This window comes from Amaranthus tricolor, chromosome 7 (genome assembly GCF_026212465.1).
Source record: "Amaranthus tricolor cultivar Red isolate AtriRed21 chromosome 7, ASM2621246v1, whole genome shotgun sequence".
Classification (NCBI taxonomy): Eukaryota; Viridiplantae; Streptophyta; class Magnoliopsida; order Caryophyllales; family Amaranthaceae; genus Amaranthus; species Amaranthus tricolor.
Window position 1 is genome coordinate 27,049,800 of NC_080053.1, and position 25,327 is coordinate 27,075,126.

Here is a 25,327-nt window from a genome sequence, read left to right on the forward strand (position 1 = left end):
AGTCTATCCAATTAGAGAAATTAATTGATTATATAGGTCAGTTTTATGATGAGACAGTCTCATATAAGACTTACTGATAATGTTAATAAGAATGTACAAAAAAAGGTAAACAACCATTTGTTTTAAATTTACTCAATTTTGGTGGACAAACTACACTAATTTGCAAAGCATAAAACTATGTTTTTGAAAATCTTTTCCCACTTCCTTGTGTAGTTTGCACTTTGCAACCTTGCTTCTCCTTTTAATAGAGAATTAGGAAATGACTTTAGCACTATTTTGTAGATTTCCACCTGCAAAAATTCAAAATATAAACCGATTTTAATCAACGTAAACATCGTTTTAGAGTAATTTTGATAAACTCTTAAATGTAGATTTAGCTCAAGTCATCCTTTTTAGTTCAACTAAGGTTGCGTTTTGTGAATGATTTTTCTATTAATTTAACGGTTGGCTTTGATTTTGACTTTTTTAATTGGTTAAATTGTCAAAAAAGTAATGGTTGTGTACATAACTTTTAAGGCACTATGAAAATTGGTTCTTTAGTCGTTCAAAGAGAAAAAAAAAGTGTTTACCAAGTGACTTTATAGGTAAAACTAAAAAGCTAATATAAGAAGCATTTTGTTAATTTTTATTTTTGACTAATTTTTTCTCTTATAAATGGTCAACAACTAATTTATTCCAAAACCTATATAATAATTAGCTTATGAGTCAATATAATTTCAACATGTCATACGAGCCAAATAAACAGTCCTTTTAACATAAAAACATTAGTAAATATTAAAGGTGAAATATAGAATATAAAGTGAGGGGGGCAAAGGTATAATTGCAATAACATAGTATAAGTAAATAACTGTTATTTGTATATTGGCAAATGATCCTTACGTGGAAAAATTTAATAGGGTGGAGTTTTAGGATTTTAATATATATATTTTTTATTTTGTTTATTTTATTGGTATTTATTTTTTCTTTTTATAGTGGTTTACAAATCATGATAATTGATTAGAAATTTCTATAATTACAATAACTAACCTCGATCACCGATCACCCTTCACCAATCACCAATCACCAATCACCAATCACCAATCACCAATTGCCAATCACCAGTAGAAGTTCCATCTAGGACGGGCTTTATTCATGCCAAACCAATACGGGTAATTGGATTGCGCCCGACGAGTGTTTCGGAAAGCACAACAACCAATAAAGAAAATGGCAATGAGCAAAACAAGCACAACCACGTTAAGAATAGAGATTTTATGCCAATCCCTTCTAATAGTTTCAAGCACCCCAGCTTTACAAGAATCACATTGGTAGCATAACAAGGTGGGGTTATTGTTCCATTTGAAGCAATCCGGATCTTGATCCATCATCATTGCTGTTGGCTCGTACCTGCATGATGTTGGTGGTTTACAGCATCCTGACTGTTTTACCAATATCATTTCGAATTATGTCAGAATTTTTTCTCATGTAAAATGAGTTTGACATAAGAGTATAAATTAAGCATACAGTAAACATTAAGGATAATATAAATAGACATTAAGAATACGATAAGTAGGAATTAATCTTTAATGAGCTGGGATGGACTTAAAATACGTCTCTCAAAGAGATGGTCTCTTAAGAGACTAGCTGCTTGGTAAATGTCTTCAGTGTTCGCAAAAGTCATATAGATTTGGTACACACGTACTCTACACCAACATAATGATAGAAATATTTTCTAATGATGTATTTGATTGTACGTGTCAAGTAAAAGTACTTACATACTATCTGTTAGAGTTTCTCTTAGTGTGGACCAAATACGTACAAAACTTTCTCTTAGTGTTGCTTTTTTATTACCTTTTGATTATTGAGGAAAAAAAATTAGTAAAATATTTTTCAACCAGCTAAAAAGTACACTTTTCAAACAAAATACAAGTTGATTTGAATGAATTTTTTTTATTGTTTTTCAGCTTATTAACCTAATTTTTATCTAATAAACAACAACAATTAATGTACAATTTTATGATTAATCTTCCCAGAAAGTCAAATTAAAATTATCTTACTATATTAAAATTCAATATAAATAACAAATACTTTCAGCTAATTAAATAAATCAATTAAAATAAATAAAAGGCTAACAATAAAAACAAAAACCAAATCCAACAACCTTGACAACACCTCATTATAATACTCCAAATAAAAATCAATTACATTTCATGATTTGCTTTAAATCTCTTTACACGTTGGTATACCTTTTATTGGTTTAAGAAAAAGTTTCTCTCAAGATGAAAAGTAGTAAAAAATCTAAGTTAATCACCATCATTTTTAAATCATTATAAAAAGATAAAAAAATAATAAAATAATTAATTATTAAAGTTATAGACCTATAAATAATTGTCACTGCATGTGAGTTACCATATTGGTAAAAAGCACGATTATTTATCTAGCAAATCTCTTCACAAACTCTCAAATGGGATTAGATCATCTCTATTGAAGATTGAACTAATTTAATATACACTTATTGTCTTAAAGTGATGACTTATAAACATAAAGTGAACATTTACGGTTTTAAATTATAATTTTTTTATAATATTATAGTGATCACTTATAGCCTTAAAGTAGTCACATACAATATTAAAATAATTAATTAGAGAAATGATCTAATTATATAGATTTACCTCATAATAAGACGGTCTCATGTAAAATTTACTGTTAGTCTTTATAAAAATTATTTGTATTTATTGGAGTATAAAAATTAAATTATACTCACATATTACTCTAATTGATTAATCCTCTAACAACTTAACATTTTCTAATATTCAAAATGTATACTAAATGCATGCTGAATTTTCAACAATCTAGGTCATTTATTTATAAACATTTAGTTCGAAAATTCTTGTCAAATTTTGTTGTTTATCATATTTATGTACTTTTAAACTTTTAATTATTTAGAACAATTCAATTTCTTGTAGATTTATAGATAATCTGATTTTTTTCGAATATAAAAATGAAAATTAGAATCTGATTTATACGTTCTAAAATTCATAAATTGGATCGTATATCTAATTTTCTTGGATCAGATCAATTGACAAGAAAAATAAATCATATAAATATATTTAAATTTTTGCATATCCCTACCTTTAAGTATATACTAGTTCAAGTTTATTTATTTTATTTTATTTTTATATAAAAACTTCAAAAGTAAACTTTATGAGCAGAAAGTAAAATATAGTTTGCATGTTCAGGCCAAAACATTTAGTTCCGATCATTTTGGTGATCGGAATTTAAGGATAAGTGGTCGGAATTGTGTGTTTTTGGCTTGAACCTGTAAATTTTGATATTTTAATGGTTGTAATTTACAAAATTAAACATTGAGACTGTAATTCACAAAAGTATTAACTTTAAGACTGTAATTCGTTAATAAAAAAGAATGTAAGAAGGGAATCATAAATAGTCAAGAGGAATGGCACAAACATTAGGAAAAAACAAAAAATATGTACTTTTATGGATATTAATCTATTATATAGTTCTTTGATGAGAAAATTATAGATTGGGTGTTGTCTTGGCTATAAATATTGTAAATCTCTATAGATTAAGAAAATCAAATCGAGGAGTTGGTTGGGCCTTCACCATGTAACGCAAGCTTTTTGAGGTTAAGATTTTATAGTGTACACTGTTAAGTGTTTTTAAGGAAAATGTGTATATTTAGTAATAAGTATAGAGATAGATTAAATTATATGAATCTGATTAAAAAAAAAAAAGAGAAATGAGTAGGACAAAATAAGTGCATTTTAGTAGGGTTATTATAAATAAAGTCAAATTTAAAAATAACAATGAGATAAATGCAATATAAATAAAATAGTATATGAAGCAAAATAAAGGGAAAAATACCTGAACAGGAGTCAAATCATTCTTAAGATAATCAAAAGGAGTCCAAGCAAGAAGATTATTACAAGTCTTAGACCCAAAAATGCATCCTCTAATTTGATTCCAATATAAAGGATCCTTCAACCTATCCCTTAACCAAGGGGAGTATTCCTTAAATTGGAACTCCCTATAAAGTCTTCCCGGTACTCCAATACCACCTCCTTGACTTGTAACCACAGACCCAAAAATAGTAATGATCAACAAAGTTACTATAAGTAGTAACATGACCACTAAGTACACTTTTAGTGCCCATGCTACTTGATAGTATGACCCTATAAACCCTGCTAAGGAGATGATTAGTACAATTAATCCCACTATTAGTAGAGGTTTTTGAAGGAAGCTTTGGCATGTTGTGCTGTTTTTGGTCATCCATAGTCCGGCGCCGATGATCGGAATCGATACTAGGAGGGAAAAGAGGTTTAGGAAACATATCACTTTGTTGCTTAGCATATGATGCATTGTTTGGTTGTATAGGTTTGTGTGTTTGTAGATTAAAAAGCGGTAAGAATTGAGGATTGAGGATTGAGGATTGAGGATTTGTCTAGTGTTTGAAGCTTTTTCTAATCTTGTCTTGTGATAAAATTAGATTCAATTCTTACCAGTTACTAGAGTGGATGAGACTCATATTTAAAAAGCAGTTGAGGATTGAGGATAGTCTGGTGGCTTGAGGTCTTCTCTTCTTGTCTTGTGATAGAGTTAGCTTCGATTCTCACCAGTTACTAGAGAGAAGGAGACCCCTATTTCAAAAGCGGTGAGAAATGAGGATTAAGGATTGGTCTGGTGGGTTGAGACTTTCTCTTCTTGTCTTATGATAGAGGCTAGGTTCAACTCTCACTAGTTACTACAAAGTAGAGACCCCTATTTAAAAATCAATGAGAATTGTAGATTGAGGATTGGTCTTGTGATTTAAAGGTTTTCTCTTTTATTTCGTGATAAAGCTAAATTCAATTCTCAAGTAACTAGCTAGAGAAGATGAGATTCCTATCGTGTTTGGACCCTGTAACACCACAAGGCATTATCACCTAGTCGAATTTTTCGGAAATGTGTTAAATTTAGAAATATGAATGTTAAGATGAAGAAAAATAATGGTGGAGAAGAAAAAACAAATGAATCTCCATAAGTGTGATTGTTCTTGCTTTTATATAATACAATGTTCTCCATTGACTAAATTATGATATCCTTAGCTACTAAGGAACTAATTTACTCGCTTTTGATCTACTTGGTGTTGCGGTATGATTTTGTACACATTGTCTTTTTAGTTATATAAATAAATGCACATTCAATAATGATATGCACAAAATGTTTAAATATACTATTCATAACCTTTACTTTATTCATTTGGATAGAATATGTTTCACATATTAACATAAAGTAGAGAACTTTAGAAAAACAATCTATTGATTTACTCATCAATCTATTGGAAATGAATTCCTTAATTTCTAGATGAATCATATCATCACACTACTTAATAAATAGCAATTTGCTTATGTGGATTAAATTTATTGGTGGTTAGATATCTTATGTGTCATCCTTTAAATTAATATCTTATTTTAGTATAATTATAATTAAAGCAACAATTAAATATCATACTATAAATAAATTTGGAATTATGCATTATTTTTATTAATGATTACATATAAAAGGAATAAACAAATATTTTGACTATAATTGATTGTGTGTTGGCAATAATTTATTTTCTAAATGAATTTAAAGTTAAATTAAGTATTTTAAAAAATATATATTTTATACATAAGTAAGAATTATTTATGAAAAATATATTGATTTAAAATTACCATCTTAATCATTACTATTAATAAAAAGAGCTGAAAAATAGCAAATGACAACTTCTTAAAGCCTTGTAATATTCTTTAACAATTTTATTTATATATGTCTCTATACCAAACTCCATGCATTACACGGGCTTCTAAACTAGTAAAGTATAAATACAAAGCAATATTCTAAGAATAAGAAAACTAAATAATTACAATAAAATTCTACAAAATAAGAGTATTTACATAATATTCTAAATATATTACTCTATTAGAATCAAGACTTGTTTCAAAATCAGGTAAAATGAATTAAGAGAGGATCTTGAACCCTCAAATAGTCTATAGAGATGTTGAACGATGAAGAGAAAAAAAGTGAAAACGATCGCCAAATACTTACGATGTTAAGAACAAACAACAATGAGCAAAATTAAGTTTAACAAAGTAACAAACAAGGACACAAAGATTTAAGGAGGTTCACCCAATGATGGCTACGTCCTCCGTGGTGTGTAGTTTATGTTTATATTATATCAAATGAATACGAACAACACTTCAATATGAAGAATTACAATTGAGATAGAGATAACAACAATAGGCTATGTGTTTGGCTTAAGGGTTGTGTTTGATGTGTTTTGCATACTTGAAGTGTGGGTATGAGAGCCCTATTTATAGTGCTAGGTACTTGAAGATGAATGGCTCACATAAATACATAGTTAATTTAGGGTAATGAATACTATGAAATAACTCTAAGAACTTGAAAAGGCATTATCTCAAGAGTCACACACATGAGACTCTTCACCTTAATCTTCATTAACACCAATAATTCCCATGAATACTCTTCACCTTATTACACCCTTTTGGATTCCACAACTCAAGAGTCACACACATGAATTCAACCCTTTAATGTGCACTCAAGTCACACATTAGTATAGTAACATTTATAATCACATTAGTATACTACCATTCATAACAATCTCCACCTTGACTTGAGTTCACCCAAGTCACAACATTCATCAATCCACTTCATATTCAAAAAACATACACACCTCAAAATGCCCAAGAGGGCATTATCTCAAGCAAGGAGCTAAACCTACCAAGTCAACACATAACTCAAACTTGGTAGTAGGTAATGACTTTGTCATCATGTCGGCCGGATTTTCCGTAGTGTCAATTTTCTTCAATAACACCCTTTTGTGCTCAACTTCATCCCGGATAAAGTTATACTTAATGTCAATGTGCTTGGACCTTCTATGAAATGTATTTTGATTTCTAGCCAAATGTATTGCACTTTGACTATCACAATGCACACTTACCTCACACACCTTATTGCACATTTCACCAACAAGACCTTTAAGCCATTTTGCTTCCTTGAATGACTCGGCCACGGCTATGTACTCCAATTCGGTTGTAGAAAGAGCAACCACATCTTGCAAAGATGATTGCCAACTAATCGCCGAACCACCCAAAGTAAACACGAACCCACTTATGGACTTTCTATTATCTAGATCACCACCATAATCCGAGTCACAAAACCCGGTTAGCTCACTTGAATTTTTCCCATACATGAGACAAACATTTGAAGTATCTTTCAAATACCTCAATAGCCATTTTAGTGCCTCCCAATGTCCCTTACCCGGATTAGACATATATCTACTCACCAAACTCACCGCATGAGTAATGTCGGGCCTAGAGCATACCATAGCATACATAACGCTACCAACGGCACTAGTGTATGGAATTCTTACCATTTGCTCTTCTTCCTCTTTTGTTTGTGGACACAAATTCTTGGACAATTTGAAATGAGAAGCAAGAGGAGTAGACACACCTTTAGCATCATCCATGGAGAAACGTTGAACAACTTTCTCAATGTACTTCCTTTGACTAAGGTATAAGACACCCTTAGCCCGATCTCTCAAAATCTCCATCCCAAGAATCTTCTTGGCTTCACCAAGATCTTTCATATCAAATTCACTTGAAAGCAACTCTTTCAAGTCCTCCACCTTAAGCAAAGAGCTACATGCTACTAGCATATCATCAACATATAAGAGAAAATATAGTAAAGAACCATCTTCAAATTTCTTAAGATAAACACAGCTATCATAAGAACTTCTAACAAAATCATGTGAAATCATAAAGGAATCAAACCTTTTGTACCATTGCCTTGGAGATTGCTTCAACCCATACAATGACCTCTTCAATCTACACACATGATTCTCCTTATCGGCTACCTCAAAACCTTCCGGTTGCTTCATAAAGATTTCTTCTTCAAGCTCACCGTGAAGAAAAGTCGTCTTTACATCCAATTGATGTAACTCCAAATCCTCCATCGCCACCAAAGCAAGCAATGCCCTAATAGAAGAGTGTTTCACGACCGGAGAGAAAACTTCGTGAAAATCAATACCCTCAATTTGAGAGTATCCCTTTGCAACAACCCTTGCTTTGTAGATGGGAGGAATATCACTAGAAGGACCCTCCTTCCTCTTGAATATCCACTTGCACCCCACAATCTTCTTTTTCTTTGGTGCAACAACGATATCCCAAGTTCCATTCTTCGCAAGAGATTCCATCTCTTGTTTCATAGCAATCAACCACTTGCTTGAGTCATTTGAGGCCATAGCCTCCTTGTACGTACTTGGTTCATTTAACCCTTCGACTTCGCTAGCAATGTTGAGAGCATAAACAACATAATCACACTCTTCAATGTACCTCCTTGGAGCCACGATCTTCCTTCTTTGCCTAGTTGTGGACAAAGGAGGAGACCTTTGTTGAACATCATCATTTTTCTCATTATCAACATTGGAGGATTCAACCTCCACTTGTGCTTCATTATCATCATTATTAAAAGGTTTTTCAACATTAGATACAAGCATGCTATCTTCATCAAAAACAACATCTCTAGAAACAATAATTTTCTTTGAATCATTACACCATACCCTATACCCCTGTACGCCCACTCCATACCCCACAAAGATACCTTTTCTAGCCCTAGGTTCTAACTTACCATCATTTACATGAATATAAGCTGGACAACCAAAGATTCTAAGACTAGAATAGTTTACCGGAGTGTTGTACCATACCTCTTGTGGCGACTTGAACTTCAAGGCGGTATGAGGTGAACGGTTGATCAAATAACATGCCGTAGCCACCGCTTCGGCCCAAAATTGTTTCCCCAAATTTGCTTGATTTAGCATGCATCTTGCCCTTTCCAATAACGTTTTATTCATCCTCTCCGCAACACCATTTTGTTGAGGACGACCTGCACAAGTTCTATGTCTAACAATACCTTCATTAGAACAATAATTGAGAAACTTGCTATCAACAAATTCAAGACCATTGTCGGTTCTCAAGGTCTTGATGCTCCTACCGGCTTTCTTTTCAATCATCTTCTTCCATTCCAAGAAGACATCAAAAACTTCATATTTATGTTTTATAAAGTAACACCAAACTTTTCTAGAGTAATCATCAATAAAGGTCAACATGTAGCTACAACCACTAAGGGAGGGCGTTCGTGAAGGCCCCCACAAGTCGGAATGGACATAATCTAATATCCCCTTAGTGTTGTGGATGGCGGGTTTAAAACTAACTCTCTTGTGTTTCCCATAAACACAATGTTCACAAAAACCAAGGTTCCCAAAATTTTTTCCATCAAATAAACCTTGTTTAGAGAGTTCAAACATACCTCTTTCGCTCATGTGATCAAGCCTCAAGTGCCAAAGTTTGGTGTCACGATCGGACATTGTGCTTGTGGATACATTCGCCGAGCCAAGAATGGTTGAACCTTGAAGAGCATACAAACTCCCATTCAACCTCCCCTTCATCACCACTAGTGAACCCTTGGCTACCTTCATAACTCCACCTTCACAAGTGATTCTACACCCGATCTTATCAAGAGTACCCAAAGATAAAAGATTCTTTTTCAAGCCCGGGACATACCTTACATCGGTTAAGGTCCTCACAATCCCATCAAACATTTTAATTTTAATGCTCCCAATCCCAACAACCTTACATGTGGTGTTGTTTCCCATGGTAACATTTCCCCCATCAACACTTTCAAATGTATGGAAGAAAGTTTTGTTGGGAGTCATGTGGAATGTGCACCCCGAATCAAGAATCCATTCATTATTACCTTTGTACTCATGAGTGGCAACAAGAACATCGCCATCATCACTATCATTCACATAACTAGCATTGGCATTGCTAGTTCCTTCCCTTGCCTCTTCTTCTAGCTTTCTCTTAAGCTTCCAACAATCCTTCTTGATGTGGCCCTTAAGCTTGCAATAGTTACAAGTCTTATTTTTGTTTGGCCTTACGGACTTGGACCTTCCTTTACCCTTGTTTCCACTCCCACTAGTGGAACCTTTCTCTTGTGACCTCCCTCTTACAAACAAACCGTCACTAGCATTGCTTGGTGACTTTTGTGACAATTGTGTATCAATGAGATCCCTTTGAGTCAAGGCATTCTTCACATCATCACTACTCAAATTATCTCTACCATAAAGTAGAGTTTCTCTAAAATTTTTATAAGAAGGGGGTAAAGAACATAAAAGATAAATTGCCAAGTCTTCATCATCAAGCTTAACATCAATGTTTTGTAAATCCATAACAATGGAACAAAACTCATCCAAGTGAGGTTTTAAAGGTTTACCTTCCTCCAAGCGTAAGTCGTAGAGTCTACTCTTCAAAAGTAGCCTATTGGTAACACTCTTGGCCATGTAGAGTGATTCCAATTTCTCCCATATACTCTTGGTTGTTGTTTCTTTAACAACCTCTCTTAGAACTTCATTGGGTAAGCATAATTGGATTGCCGATAACGCCTTTGTGTCTATCTCTTCCCATCTCGATGCGGACATTCCTTCCGGCATCTTCTCTACACCATCAATCGCCTTGTGCACACCATTTTGAATCAAAATGGCTCTCATTTTGACTTGCCATAAGCCAAAGTTTACATTCCTATCAAACTTCTCAATATCGAGCTTCATTGTAGTCATGATTTTCAAGTAATAATTTCTTAAAACACCGCAAAATAACCTTGGCTCTGATACCAATTGAAAACGATCGCCAAATACTTACGATGTTAAGAACAAACAACAATGAGCAAAATTAAGTTTGACAAAGTAACAAACAATGACACAAAGATTTAAGGAGGTTCACCCAATGATGGCTACGTCCTCCGTGGTGTGTAGTTTATGTTTATATTATATCAAATGAATACAAACAACACTTCAATATGAAGAATTACAATTGAGATAGAGATAACAACAATAGGCTATGTGTTTGGCTTAAGGGTTGTGTTTGATGTGTTTTGCATACTTGAAGTGTGGGTATGAGAGCCCTATTTATAGTGCTAGGTACTTGAAGATGAATGGCTCACATAAATACATAGTTAATTTAGGGTAATGAATACTATGAAATAACTCTAAGAACTTGAAAAGGCATTATCTCAAGAGTCACACACATGAGACTCTTCACCTTAATCTTCATTAACACCAATAATTCCCATGAATACTCTTCACCTTATTACACCCTTTTGGATTCCACAACTCAAGAGTCACACACATGAATTCAACCCTTTAATGTGCACTCAAGTCACACATTAGTATAGTAACATTTATAATCACATTAGTATACTACCATTCATAACAAAAAGTATGAACACACAAAAGCTAAGATTGAAAATTTGATCATCTTTGCATACATAACAATATAAATGACGTCTATAACACTTTCCATAATATCATATTTTTGAATTAAACAATAAAAATTATAATATTTTAAGTTTTTGATTAGTAGGTACAGTTTGATTTACTAATTTTATTGATAATAATTCAATTTAAGTAACTAAGTAATTATATTATTCCTATAAAAAATTAACGCTATTATATTATTAATTATAATATTTTTTATTTAAATTAATTGAACAAATCAGTAGATTATACAATAAAAATAAAATAGGAGTAATGGTTGCTAAATACTAATTCAAACTTCAAAGCAATAGAGTTTGAAAATGAGGTATGATAAGTTGATAACCAAGTGTTATGTGTTAAAATAGGCTATCCAATATTACAATAGCAAGTTGCAACAATTGTACCCCCTATATTGTCTAACTCAAATTATTTCACTGAATAATACTCCCTTTATTCTTTTTTTTTATTCACTTTTTTTTTTACGTATTTAAATGCAAATTTGAGCCTCGATATTTCATAATATGCATAATAAAAAATTAAAAAAATTATATATTAAAATTCTTTGTATCAAAACGAATCTAACAAGATTCCACATCACTAGTGGAAAAAAATGTATTTGCTGCTCAATATTTGCTGCGGTTTTTGTGTATTAGCAGCAAAAAATAGAAAAACGTATTGGAAAAAAAAAAATACTCTAATTGCTGCGGTTTTCCTAAGGACCGCAGCAAATACTCTAGCATCACGCATTTATTGCTGCGGTTTATGCACAACCGCAGCAAATACCCTAGCAAAATTGGATTAATTGCTCCGGTTTTCTAATGAACCGCAGCAAATGACCTTTGCACAAATAAAACCCGCCATTTCTTTTTATTTCTCATATATCTTCTCAAATACGTTAACGTTATACGTACAGTTGTTCTTCATTGAAAAAACACTTCATCTTCTTTTGCAATTCGTTCCTCTTCAACATCTTCACAAACGCTTCATATTGTGTTCGTTTCTTGTGTTCATCTTCATTTTCACAAACGCTCTTTTATTCATTTGCTGTTATTCATCTTCATTTGTACGTGTTCGTGTTGTTGTTCATCTTCTTCATCTTCACAAACTTGTTGCTGTTCATCTTCACAAACTTGTTGCTGTTCGTGGTTCTTCTTTTCATCTACTGTACATCATCAAACTTGTGTTTTGAAGGTAAATCCTTGTTGCTTCTTGTTGCTGTTTTTATTTTTAATTTTATTTTGAACTTTTGCTGTTCTTGTTGCTGTTTTTATTTTTATTTTTATTTCATCATCAAACTTCGAATTTTCATAAACGAATTTTGTTGCTGTTCTTGTTGCTGTTCATCGAATATATGTTTCTGTTCATCTTCTTGTTGTTGCTGTTCTTGTAAAAAATCTTGTGGTCATTTGAGAAGATGAAGTTGTTTTTGTTGTTGATGTTGCTGTTCATAAACCATGTTTCTGTTCATCTTCAACTTAAAATCTTGTTACGTTGTTGTTCTTGGTTCTTATTCTTATTGTTCTTGTTGTTCTTATTGTTGTAAACTCAATCAAATAATATATCAATAAAGCAATATCAAATAAAAAAGGGCAGTTTCGTCATGAAGAAGATGAAAGACTTCGAATACGATTTGTGTACGTAGGTTAGATCAGTCATGAAGAATAATGCAAGAAAAAAAAAACTCTTTAGTTTAAGAATATTAATTATTAATTTTGGTCTCTGTTTTCGTTGTATTTATTATATTTATTTTACTAATTTGCATTATTCAAGTTTTTCATATATATGTTTTACATTATTTGAATATATATGTGTGTGTATGTATATATATATATATATATATATATATATATATATATATATATATATATATATATATATATATATATATACATATATATATATATATATATATATATATATATATATACACACATATATATATATATATATATATATATATATATACATACATATATATATATATATATATATGTATATACATATATATATATGTATATATATATATATATATGTATATATATATATATATATATATGTATATATATATATATATATATATGTATATATATATATATATATATATATATATATATATATATATATATATATATATATATATATATATATATATATATATATATATATATATATATATACATACATATATATATATACATATATATATACATATGTATATATATATATATATACATACATATATATATATATATATATATATATATATATATATATATATATATATATATATATATATATATGTTTTACAACAGTTTTGGTCTCTGTTTTACATATATATGTTTTACATTATTCAAGTTTGTTAAATATTTGTGATATTTGTTAAAAATATGGTTTGTTGTTAATTGTTATACTTATTAGAATTAGAAATAAGTATATATGTTTAAAATTTGTGTATTAATTTTTTTTTGAATCAATTAATCACACTAATTAGGATGACAAACGATCGTTCTTGGATGTATGGAAGCATTGAATCGTCGGAATTTATTGATGGCGTATTAGAATTTTGTAGTATTGCGGTTGAACATCAAGTTAGGACGGGGGGAGTTGGTTTTTATTGCCCATGTGTCAGTTGTGGCAATGTATCAAAGGTAGATAGTGTTGATATCCTTAGGGAGCACATACTTCGACGTGGGTTTAGGCCTCAATATCATGTTTGGGTTTGGCATGGTGAGGAGGGAGTTTACAAAGAGAAAAGTGTTGTTGAGGACGTCAATAATGTGGCCGATGTCAATGAGGATGTAGTAGATCATGTTGATGGGTATGAGACAGATGAAGAGAATGTCGATGAGGATGTGGATCGTGTTGATGAGATGATGGAGGGAGTCGAGGATGAGTTAGGAAAACGTCCTCGTGTTTTTGACTTATTGACAGAGGCTTCTCAAAAGCCTTTGTACCCTGGATGTACAAAGTTCACCAAACTAACAGCAGTGTTGACAATTTTCAACATTAAGTCAAAGTTCAATTGGAGTGACGCTAGTTTCACAATGTTATTAGAAGCGTTAGGTGAGTTGCTTCCTGAGGGAAATGAACTTCCAAAGTCAACATATTATGCCAAAAAGCTCATGTGTCCTTTCGGCTTAGAGTACCAGAAGATTCATGCGTGTCCTAATGATTATGTGTTGTATCGGAATGAAAACGAGAACTTAGAAGAGTGTCCTAGGTGTGGGTTATCGCGCTACAAGCGTAAAGGGGCTCGGGATGCTAAAGGGCCCCCGGCTAAGGTATTGTGGTATCTTCCAATAATACCTAGATTCAAGCGCTTGTTTTCTATAAAGAAAGATGCGTTAAATTTGAGGTGGCATGCAGATAGGGTGAAGAAAGGTCACTTGCTCACACATCCATCTGATTCTCCGGAGTGGAAGAGTATTGATAGGTTGCATAAGACTTTTGGGGATGAGGTTCGTAATTTAAGGCTCGGACTGTGTACGGATGGAATGAACCCGTTCGGCAATCTTAGTTCTCAACATAGTACTTGGCCGGTACTTTTAGTGATCTATAATTTGCCACCTTGGTTGTGTATGAAGCGTAAGTACATAATGCTTTCGCTTCTTATCTCGGGTCCTAAACAACCTGGCAATGACATAGATGTGTATCTTGCACCTCTCGTTGAGGATTTGAGAAAGATGTGGGATGAAGGCGTTTCGAGTTCACCTTGCGTGCAATGCTTTTATGCACCGTTAATGATTTTCCGGCATATGGCAACTTATCGGGGTATAAGAACAAAGGGAAGAAAGCATGCCCGATATGTATCGATGACATGGAATCCACGTGGATTCCTAAGTGCAAACACGTATTCATGCACCATCGAAAGTTCCTCCCACGTGACCACCAATATCGTAAGAAGAAGAAGTTGTTCAATGGGGAGGTTGAGGATTTTATTATTGTGTTGAAATGGTTAGACTTGATAATAATAGTCATATGCTAGAAATTAGAAGTTAAGTTGCGATTTTATCCGTTTTTAAGCGTTTTTGTCAATTCCGCGCGTAAAGTAGCTCAAACATGGTTTGTTATGCACGAAACTTGGTACACAACACTATTTGGCATATATTATTGTGTTGAAATGGTTATACTTGATAATAATAGTCATATGCTAGAAATTAGAAGTTAAGTTGCGATTTTATGCGTTTTTAAGCGTTTTTGTGAATTTCGCGCGTAAAGTACTCAAACATGGTTTTGATGCGAAACCGGGGCTGATTAAGGCCTTGGTTATGCAAGGATTAATGTTGTGCGTAAGCTTTGATTAATGACACAGTCAAAAACTACAAATGATCATGAAAAGAACACGAAACAACCACAAACACTTAAACATAATTCTGATCTAGCAAACTGTCGACCAGCCCTCCTTCGGCTCAGCTTCTAGGAGTCCACGGGGATTGTTAGAATGGTTTTAGGACTTTGATAGCTAGATCCAAGTACTAAGATTCCATTTCCACTTTAGCCTAGGTCCTGGATGCATAGGTTTGGTCTCCACGTGTCGTGCAAGGTGGTCTGGTCACTAGTTTGATGCTGTCAATTTCGCGTTTTTATTTGTCAATTTCGCGCGTAAAGTAGGTCAAACATGGTTTGTTATGCACGAAACTTGGCACACAAAACTATTTGGCATATATTATTGTGTTGAAATGGTTAGACTTGATAATAATAGTCATATGCTAGAAATTAGAAGTTAAGTTGCGATTTTATCCGTTTTTAAGCGTTTTTGTCAATTCCGCGCGTAAAGTAGCTCAAACATGGTTTGTTATGCACGAAACTTGGCACACAACACTATTTGGCATATATTATTGTGTTGAAATGGTTATACTTGATAATAATAGTCATATGCTAGAAATTAGAAGTTAAGTTGCGATTTTATCCGTTTTTAAGCGTTTTTGTCAATTCCGCGCGTAAAGTAGCTCAAACTTTGTTTGTTTTGCACGAAACTTGGCACACAACACTATTTGGTATATATTATTGTGTAGAAGTTGTTAGAATTGAAAATCATAGTCATATTCTAGAATTTATGTGTTAAGTTGCGATTTTATGCGTTTTTAACCGTTTTTGACACTAACTTCTATTTTCTCTTAGTGCTTTCAACAACCTCCTTCTTCCGTTGACTGCGGCTACTACGCGCTGAAGTTTATGGACGATATTATAAATTCCGTGAAGGAATTTGGAGTCGAAAATATAGATGCCGTAAGTATTTGTTACGTTCTTAATTAAATATATTATTGGTAAAATCTAAATGCATGTTTCTATAGTAATAGCTTTTATTTCAATATTATAATATAGGTTTTAAACGACATTCCGAGGGAAACACGTGCTTTGAGAAGTGAAGAGATGCGCGAATTAAAAGACAAGATTGCCGTGTATCTTGCTAATATTTGTCCTTGATTAATTGTAATTAGTATATATATTGATTATTTTTTATAGTTTATTAATGTATATATATATATGTACGTACATATTATATTATATATATATACGAGCGAGAGTTTATTATTACAAAGAGATTAATGTTGATTATCTGTGATTATCATTGGATTAATCACTGTTATTACATTGTAATATTATTGCATTATTATAAGGATTAAACGGAAAAAGAAAAAAAAAAAAAAGACTTATTGCTGCGGTTCGAGACCTGACCGCAGCAAATAAACCTTCACTTATTGCTGCGGTTTTGCCCCCTGCCCGCAGCAAATAATGCTTCACTTTTTGCTGCGGTTTTTGCCCATAACCGCAGCAAATAACACCACTTATTGCTGCGGTTTTTTACCGCAGCATTTAAATTAGGACATTTGCTGCTATCACTATTGCTGGGGGCCAAAACCGCAGCAAATAATGGCAAAAAAAACCGCAGCAAACAAGGTTTTTTCCACTAATGCATGAATATATTTTCTCTCAAATATACATTTTAAAAATCAAATTCAAATTTCTCCCTCATAAAAATTGGAAAAACTTAAAATAAAAAAAAAACTGAGGGTGTTATTTTTGTATTTCTTTTTATTTGCAACTCTTTTTAAAACACTCATTTTATTTTCACTTTTTATCATGAAAAGTTACATCCTAGAGCCTCTTTAGTCATATTTGTTTATCATTTGACATTTTCTTAAAAATTACTACTATAAATTAAAAAGGCGATATCAAGTTACATCAAGACAAATCTAACAAAATTTCACATAAATATATTTATCTTCTATATAATTTTCAAAAATCTAGATCAGATCCTAAAAGGAAAATATTCTAAATGAAAATAACATTAAATAGAAAAGTATTATTATCACAATTTAAAACTCATTAACTATTCAATAACGTAGCACCAAAATGCATCAAACTAAGTCTTCTATGAATATACACTCCCTTTGTCCCTAACATTTTTAAATAGTTTTTTTTATTGTTCATCAATTGGTTTTAATTTATATTTTTTATTTTTAATTTATTTATAAGTTAAAACTTAAAATATAATTAAGTGAGATTTTGTTTAATTCATCTCCATATAAAAATTATTTATATATATATATTTTATTTTTTTATTATTTATAATAAAAATATTAATAATTAAACTAGTGCATTAATAGCGTAAAGATTAAATATAGCGAAATATTAGTGACTCCTTTTATTTAACATAACAAAAAAGACTAGTAGTTGACATCATTTTCTTTTACTGCAGTGCACGGTAACTTAAATTTTAATCGTCACTTTTAAAAAATGATTAATTCTCTCTTTCTCTATTCTATAGCTATAAAGATTTTATAATCCACCCCCGAATAAAAAAAAAGCATGACAATATGAATATAAATAGAAATATAGAATTGTATGATTAGAATAACCAAAAATCAGCAAAAATACACCACAAAAAACAATACATCATCAATCACATTCACATACATGAACGCGTCAAAATTCACAACATAAAAAAATAAACCCCCACACTTGACCAATTTACAATAATAAAATTATACTTTATACTAATTCCTTGTTTCTTAAGCATACATAGTGAAATTAATACTCTTTTAGTTTCACAATGTTTGATAATATTTTACTTTTTTTTACATATTAAAATTCTATACATCAACACTTGAATAACATTAACTTTTTGTGATATAAAAATTAGTGACAATAAAAAATGTCATTGTTTATATTTTAAGTGTAATAATTATTGATTTTTATTTTAAGTTTTACTATACGGTGACTTAGTGACACTTTATTTGGTCTTTAGTGACATATGTAATTGTTAGTATAGTATATAGTAACATTTATGAAAAATGTCACTAGTTTCTATGTCGCGAAAAGTTTTAGTATGATTTTTTATGCTGCTAAATAGTCTAATAAATGTTACTAAATCCACTATATACGCCTAGGGATGGTCATGGGTTCAGGACCCTGTTGGACCCGCCCCTTTTATAAGGGTCTGGGTCTTATTTTTAGAGACCTATCGGATTCGGGTCGAATATGGATCTACAAAAATAATTGACGGATCCGAGTCCAAGGGTCCGGACACGAACCTGAACCCGAACCCTTCTAATGATTAAACTATCTTACTATTTTGTGAGTATTGTGACTTTTGTCTAATGTTCTGACTTCTACCCCCACACCAAAACCCCATTTATTTTATATATATATTTTAACTTGATTATATCGATAATAATCCTGTTTAATATTTCTCTCTCCATATATAGGATATTATGAACACAACCATCGATGAATATAAAATAAAATAAGTATCCGTCTAGATATTTATTTATTTATCTATCTAGATTTAAAAAGCGTTGATAATTCAGTTTATCATAATAATCTGCTATTTTTAGGGATTGTGATACATTGATTTGTTTAATAAATGGAAGAATGATCGTAGAAGGTAATAGAAAAGGACATGTTATATGAAAGTTTACACGTTTAAAAAGTATAGTCACTCGGCCACAATTACAATTTATAAGCAACACAATATAAAAATTAATGAACTTGGATAACCCATACGATATTTTTAAATCAAAATACCTGAGTACTTGTAATACTCCCTCCTATTCAGCTTATGTGTCCCATTTTCTTTTATGGTCAAGTTACCTTAATTGTCCCATTTCTATTTTTGGTATGGGTTTTTGACTTTTATGCCCTTAGTAACTTTATCTTATTTTCAATTATATCCTCCATTACCCATACTAATCTTCCTCCCTTACATTAAAAAACTCATAATACCACTCTCTTTCCTATCCTTAGGGTCCCACTTTTGACTCTCCTTAAAATCCGTAAAAAGTCAAATGGGACTCTTAAGGTGAATAGGAGGGAGTATGTTAAATTGAATACTCCTATGTTCAGTAAAAAGAAAATTAAAATTTAAAGAAAAACGTGATATTTAGTTATAAATAAAGATAAAATAAATTGTGTGGATGGAATCAAAAGAGTTAAAATATATGAAAGAAATTCAAAATAAAGATAGTACGCGATTTACCAAAAATAGAAATAATACAAAATGAAAAAACAACCCAAAATAAAAAACTAAATCCTGGATAACAAGAATATAGTGAGTATACATATTTTATCTAAAATTCTTTTACAACACTAAAAATACTATTATTGTGTCGAAGTATATAACATATTACGAGGTCTCAACCATCAGCTTAGACTTTTAGTTGAGTTGGTTCCTTAACATGTTGTACAATGTCATTAGAACAATTTGAAGAGAAATACTATTACTCCTGGAAAACACGATGAGGGTATTTGGCAATGTGCATAGTGTTAGTTATTGGTTGTTAGTTGTTGATTGATATCTACTTTTATTCTATGTTATATGGTGTTGTCTGTTTTTATTGACTTTAAAAATAGTTAGATAATCAAGCTATTTAAAAAAAATACTCCCTCTATTTTCTAATGTTCTTCCCGTTTAGAATATTTTATTTTGGAGAGAGAAATTTGATTAACATTTTTAAGACATATATAGATGATAAAATTTATCCATGTGAGATCTTGTTAAATTCGTCTTGATGTATACTTTTTTATTATATATTTTTTATAATTTTTTATGATACGTATTTAGAGATATTAAAGGTTAAAATTTACTTTAAAAACTATGCAAAAAGTAAACGGGAAGAACATTAAAAAACAAAAATAATAATTAGTAAAATTTAATTGTTTATTAGAGAAAATTGGAACGAAAACCCAAAATCCAAATGCAAACATAGTTTTCATTTTAATGTAAAAGTCAAATTAATGTAGTCAACTAAAAAACCAGCATAAAAACCAACTACCAATCAATCCAATACATTTATCATTAGGTATTCATATACATGAACACGTCAAAATTCACAACACAAAAAATACACCCCCACACTTGTTGACCAATGGAGGCGGCAATAACAAGGTAACCAATAAATTAACAGGTGAAATTTGGTACTAGTAAACCACCCTATATACTATTCTATCAATATGTCTATCTTTCTCAATTTGCATTAATTTTTATTTTAATTATTTTACTTATCTCTTACATTTTTGGTAATAGTCTTATATTTTTTTAATTCATTTATTAACTTGCACTTACTCTTCATCTTAACCACCCATTTTTATCATCTATTTATTTTTTTATCGCATTTTTCAACTTAATTTGGGACAAAAAAAATACTCTCCCCATCCCATTGAATTTCAGTATTTTCCATTTTGATCCATCCAAGCTAATTTACATCATTTTTATTTTTAGATAAAGACTCTTTTAATATCATCTATACATATTAATTCTATAGAGATAGTATATATTACTTCTATTATCTAATCTAGAAACAAAAAAGGACACGTTAATTAACCACCAAAAAGAAAAACCTTCCAAAAGTCAAACAAAACAAAATTTCAAAGTACCCAATTCCTGACTTTTATTATCTTATGTGATGATATCCTTTTTTATACCTTCCACAATCCACCCTACAAAAAGTCTCATTACCCCCTTTCAATTCAAACATCACCAAACTAAACTATACGAAAAAATGTCATCTACCCACCAAAAAATCCACCCTATACACGACGTCGAAGCCCCCCCACCACCCCCATCCGCCCCACTAATCCCACCTCACACACTACGTTCCGATAGCAAACACCACCCAAATCACCCCCACCTACCACCACTACCCACTCGAACCGGTCTTCCATCCACTTACCCAACCCCAAAACACAAACGAAATTGTTGTTGTCGAGCATTCTGCTGCATTCTCTGTACCCTTCTTATCCTTCTGGTGCTCATCGGAGCCACAATCGGTATCCTCTTCCTCATTTTCCGACCCAAAATCCCTCATTACTCGATCGACACACTTAAAATCACCCAATTTTCCCCCAACTCAAATAACTCAATTTCAGCCACATTTTCCGTTAACATAACCGCACGTAATCCAAACAAACACATAGGGATCTATTACCTTAGTGGGTCATCTCTTAGTGCATACTATAAAGACATACTTCTATGTCAAGGTTCCTTGCCTAAATTCTATCAAGGTCATCGAAATACGACCTTTCTAGATGTTTCTTTATCTGGTACCGTTAATAATGCAACTGGGTTTTCTTCTACATACCAAGAACAGTTAAGACAAACAGGGAATATTCCCTTGCTTTTAAGGGCCAAAGTTCCTGTTAAGATTAAGTTGGGAAAATTAAAGTTGATGAAAATGAGGTTTAAGGTTAAATGTGAGCTTAGTATTCAAAGTTTGGCTAATAATCAAGAAATTCGAATTGGGACTAGTAGTTGCAAATTTAGACTCAAACGTATATTTTAATTGCGAAGGCGGAGTAAAAATTGATATATATTTTTATGTTTTATATATCGATTAATTTAATACTTGAAGTTTCTTATTTTTAGAAAAATCTCTACCATGGAGTATGTGATACATGCCTAAAACTTTCATTGATTCTTTTTGAATCCTCTTTTATTTCCTTGTATATTATTATGGTTTATATATATACCATATAAACCATATTAATTTTTTTTTAATTTATTTTATTGCCTTGAGCATCTTTATACTTTTACTTATTCATGCATTAAATAAAGATTTAGGGGATTATTTTTTGATCATCCATAATTCATAGTTTAGGTTAGTACTGTTGTACTTGTATATAAATGACGGATATGTTCCATCACATTTTGATGAATATAAATATATTGGTATACTTTTATTAGATTTTTTTTATTTATATCTATATCTATATCACTTTTTGATATATATATATATATATATATATATATATATATATATATTTATATATATATATATATATATATATATATATATATATATATATATATATATATATATATATATATATATATATCATCCTACTCAGTGTATCCCGCTCATAGATTGAGGACAGGGTTTGGAGAGGGAAAGATGGCGGCAACTCATACCCATAAAGGATAGCGCGGCCAAAGGAGTCCCGCGGCTCGAAGAAGATAAATAGACGTAATAACCACGGAAAAGATAATGTAAAAGGCCTATAAATAAAACAAAAGCAAAACCACTACAAAAAGAAAACAAAGAACTAATAGAAAAGAAACAAGAAAAGTAAGAGGTTAAGACATTAGAAATCTAAGACATGGATATGGCTTCTCCACCACTCTTATTCCTAGTCAAGTCCGCAAAGAGGTTTAACTTATGCAAGTCAACTCTTATTTGCTCATCCCAAGTTCTCCTGGGTCTTTCTCGACTCCTCTTACCCTCTACTATAGTGCTTTCTACCCTCCTCACAGGGGCGTCGAAAGTCTTTCTCTGCACATGCCCAAACCACCTCAATCTATTTTTGCGCATTTTTTCAGATATAAGGGCTATCCCTAGTTTGTCCCTAAAATCTTGGTTCCTAATTCGATCCATCAACGTGTGCCCACACATCCACCTCATCATACGCATTTCTGTAACTTCCATCTTGAGTTCAAAATTTTTCCTTACAGGCCAACATTCGGTCCATATAGCATAGTCGGTCTGATTGCCGCCCGGTAAAACTTTCTTTTTAACTTACTTGTAAATTTCCTATCACATAGCACTGCGGTGGCTGCACGCCACTTGAGCCAACCCGCCTGTATACGATCATTTACATCTCTCCATATATATATATATAAATATATATATATATATATATATATATATATATATATATATATATATATATATATATATATATATATATATATATATATATATATATATATATATAAGTATATTTTTTTTGGACTTGAACAAGTGTACATATCAACATATGTAATGACGACAACTTTGTTTTTTTTCACTTTAATTTGTTTGGTTTCTATTGTTTTGATCATTATAATATTATGCAGTTGGTGCTTTAAGTTGTAAAATAATTGATAAAAAGAGAGATATCATGAAGAAATAAATATAAAATTTAATCGGGTTTGGGGTTCATCAATTGTTAAATTAAATTGTGTACAGGTTTATGTCGAATTAATATTGTTGATTAATGAGTTAAAGTTAGTTTTATACTTTTATATAAGTTTTTAGTGTTGTTAATGAGTATGTGACTGAGTCAATTGGTGTTAGTAGATTAAATATATATCCAAATTTTTATGTTTGGTTGTTTGGTAATATTAATCTATTTAAATGGACCATATAATTAGAGTTTATTAGAGTAATAAGAAATTAAGAATATTTCTTTTTATCTCTTACCTATAAATGGTATTTAACGCCAAAATTATGATAAGGAGTAGAGATGTTTAACAAAAGAAAAAAGATAAGAGTTGGAGTAGACAAGTGAATACAATTAAAAAACGTTGTTCATTAGTATTATGGATTTGTGAGTTTTATTGAGCATGTTTTGGGTTTTATGTCTAAATCTTGTCCATTAACCCATGAGAACACGATGTTTGGATCCTATGAAAAAGAGAGAATATTTGTGTTTTGAGGTAAACTCGTAATTTTATTTTTATAAATCTAAAAGTCGTGATCAATGCAAAAACAATTTATAGAATTATGATTGTGGTAGTGGTCATAAATTTAAATATGTGTATAAATATAAGAGAATGCTCATTAATATTGTTGTGTTCCTAATAAGTGTTTACAACCAAATGGCAAATGTTTTAGCGACCAAGTTGGTGTTATGAGGACTTCATGTGTAACAAGATTAGTGTTGAAGTGTTAATTTTATTATTTATTTATTTATTTATTTATTATTTTTTTTTGTGTGTGTAGTGTGCATTACTAAATTTGATCAAGATCAAGTGTTTATCTAATAAGTTGGCAAAGCTTCCATGGTGTGTTTGGTCATTTGCGGTGTACAACTTATGTTTTAGCTGCTGGCATGGACGAAATCAGAAAATAAAAGTTGGGAAGAAAACTTTGAAACAATATTAATAATATATGATTTTAAATTTTGCAAGGGCCAAACTAGAAAAAATGTTGTAAGAATAGACTGCGAAAGTATATTGTATGGGTTGGGCCTCTATCAGCTCCTGGCCCACTTTGTTGCTTCGCCCTTGGTTACACTAATACATGATGCTACTATGTGAAGTTATATTTGCGATAAAATTTTGAATTAAGGAGAGTGCTGGTTATTACGAGTGAAAGTTAATTTTCTAGTTTTTAAAGTTAGTTGTTAGTGTTAGTGGATATGTTTTGACTTTTTAATCTGATTTTCTCTTGTTCACTATTACTACTAGTAAGTAGCAAATAATTTATAATCTCATGCTCGGATATAAAAACGTTAATTTTAAAAATTAATATAGCGTCACACTTGTTTTGCAATTTTTAAATTAAAAAGTGTTATTTTTTCATTTTCCCAAGTATGGACCAACTCCTCAATTGCAGGAATTTTTGAAATTCTGGAGTGAAAAAAAAAATTAATTAAATAAACTAATATTTAAACTTTTTTCAAAAGTAAGCGTCCAAATCCTAAAGCTGTGCTTTGGAGCTGTTCGCAGTTAGTAACTGCGAACAGCTATTTTGTCTTTTTGCTGTTCGCAGTCTAACT

General features: G+C 31.2%; 2 protein-coding genes across 2 annotated transcripts; one reads left to right on the forward strand and one right to left on the reverse strand.

The window, feature by feature from the left end:
• Nucleotides 1–26: 26 nt before the first annotated feature.
• On the reverse strand, nt 27–5,010 carry LOC130817322 (tetraspanin-6-like). Its single transcript, XM_057682955.1, has 3 exons — nt 3,862–5,010; nt 1,027–1,415; nt 27–290 (listed from the first exon to the last, which is right to left on the reverse strand). The coding sequence occupies exons 1-2, from the start codon at nt 4,354–4,356 to the stop codon at nt 1,095–1,097; spliced, it is 816 nt and encodes a 271-aa protein (XP_057538938.1). The 5' UTR covers nt 4,357–5,010; the 3' UTR covers nt 27–290; nt 1,027–1,094.
• A 16,314-nt stretch (nt 5,011–21,324) lies between these two features.
• LOC130817324 (NDR1/HIN1-like protein 6) lies at nt 21,325–22,514 on the forward strand. Its single transcript, XM_057682957.1, has one exon. The coding sequence runs from the start codon at nt 21,352–21,354 to the stop codon at nt 22,129–22,131; it is 780 nt and encodes a 259-aa protein (XP_057538940.1). The 5' UTR covers nt 21,325–21,351; the 3' UTR covers nt 22,132–22,514.
• Nucleotides 22,515–25,327: the final 2,813 nt, after the last annotated feature.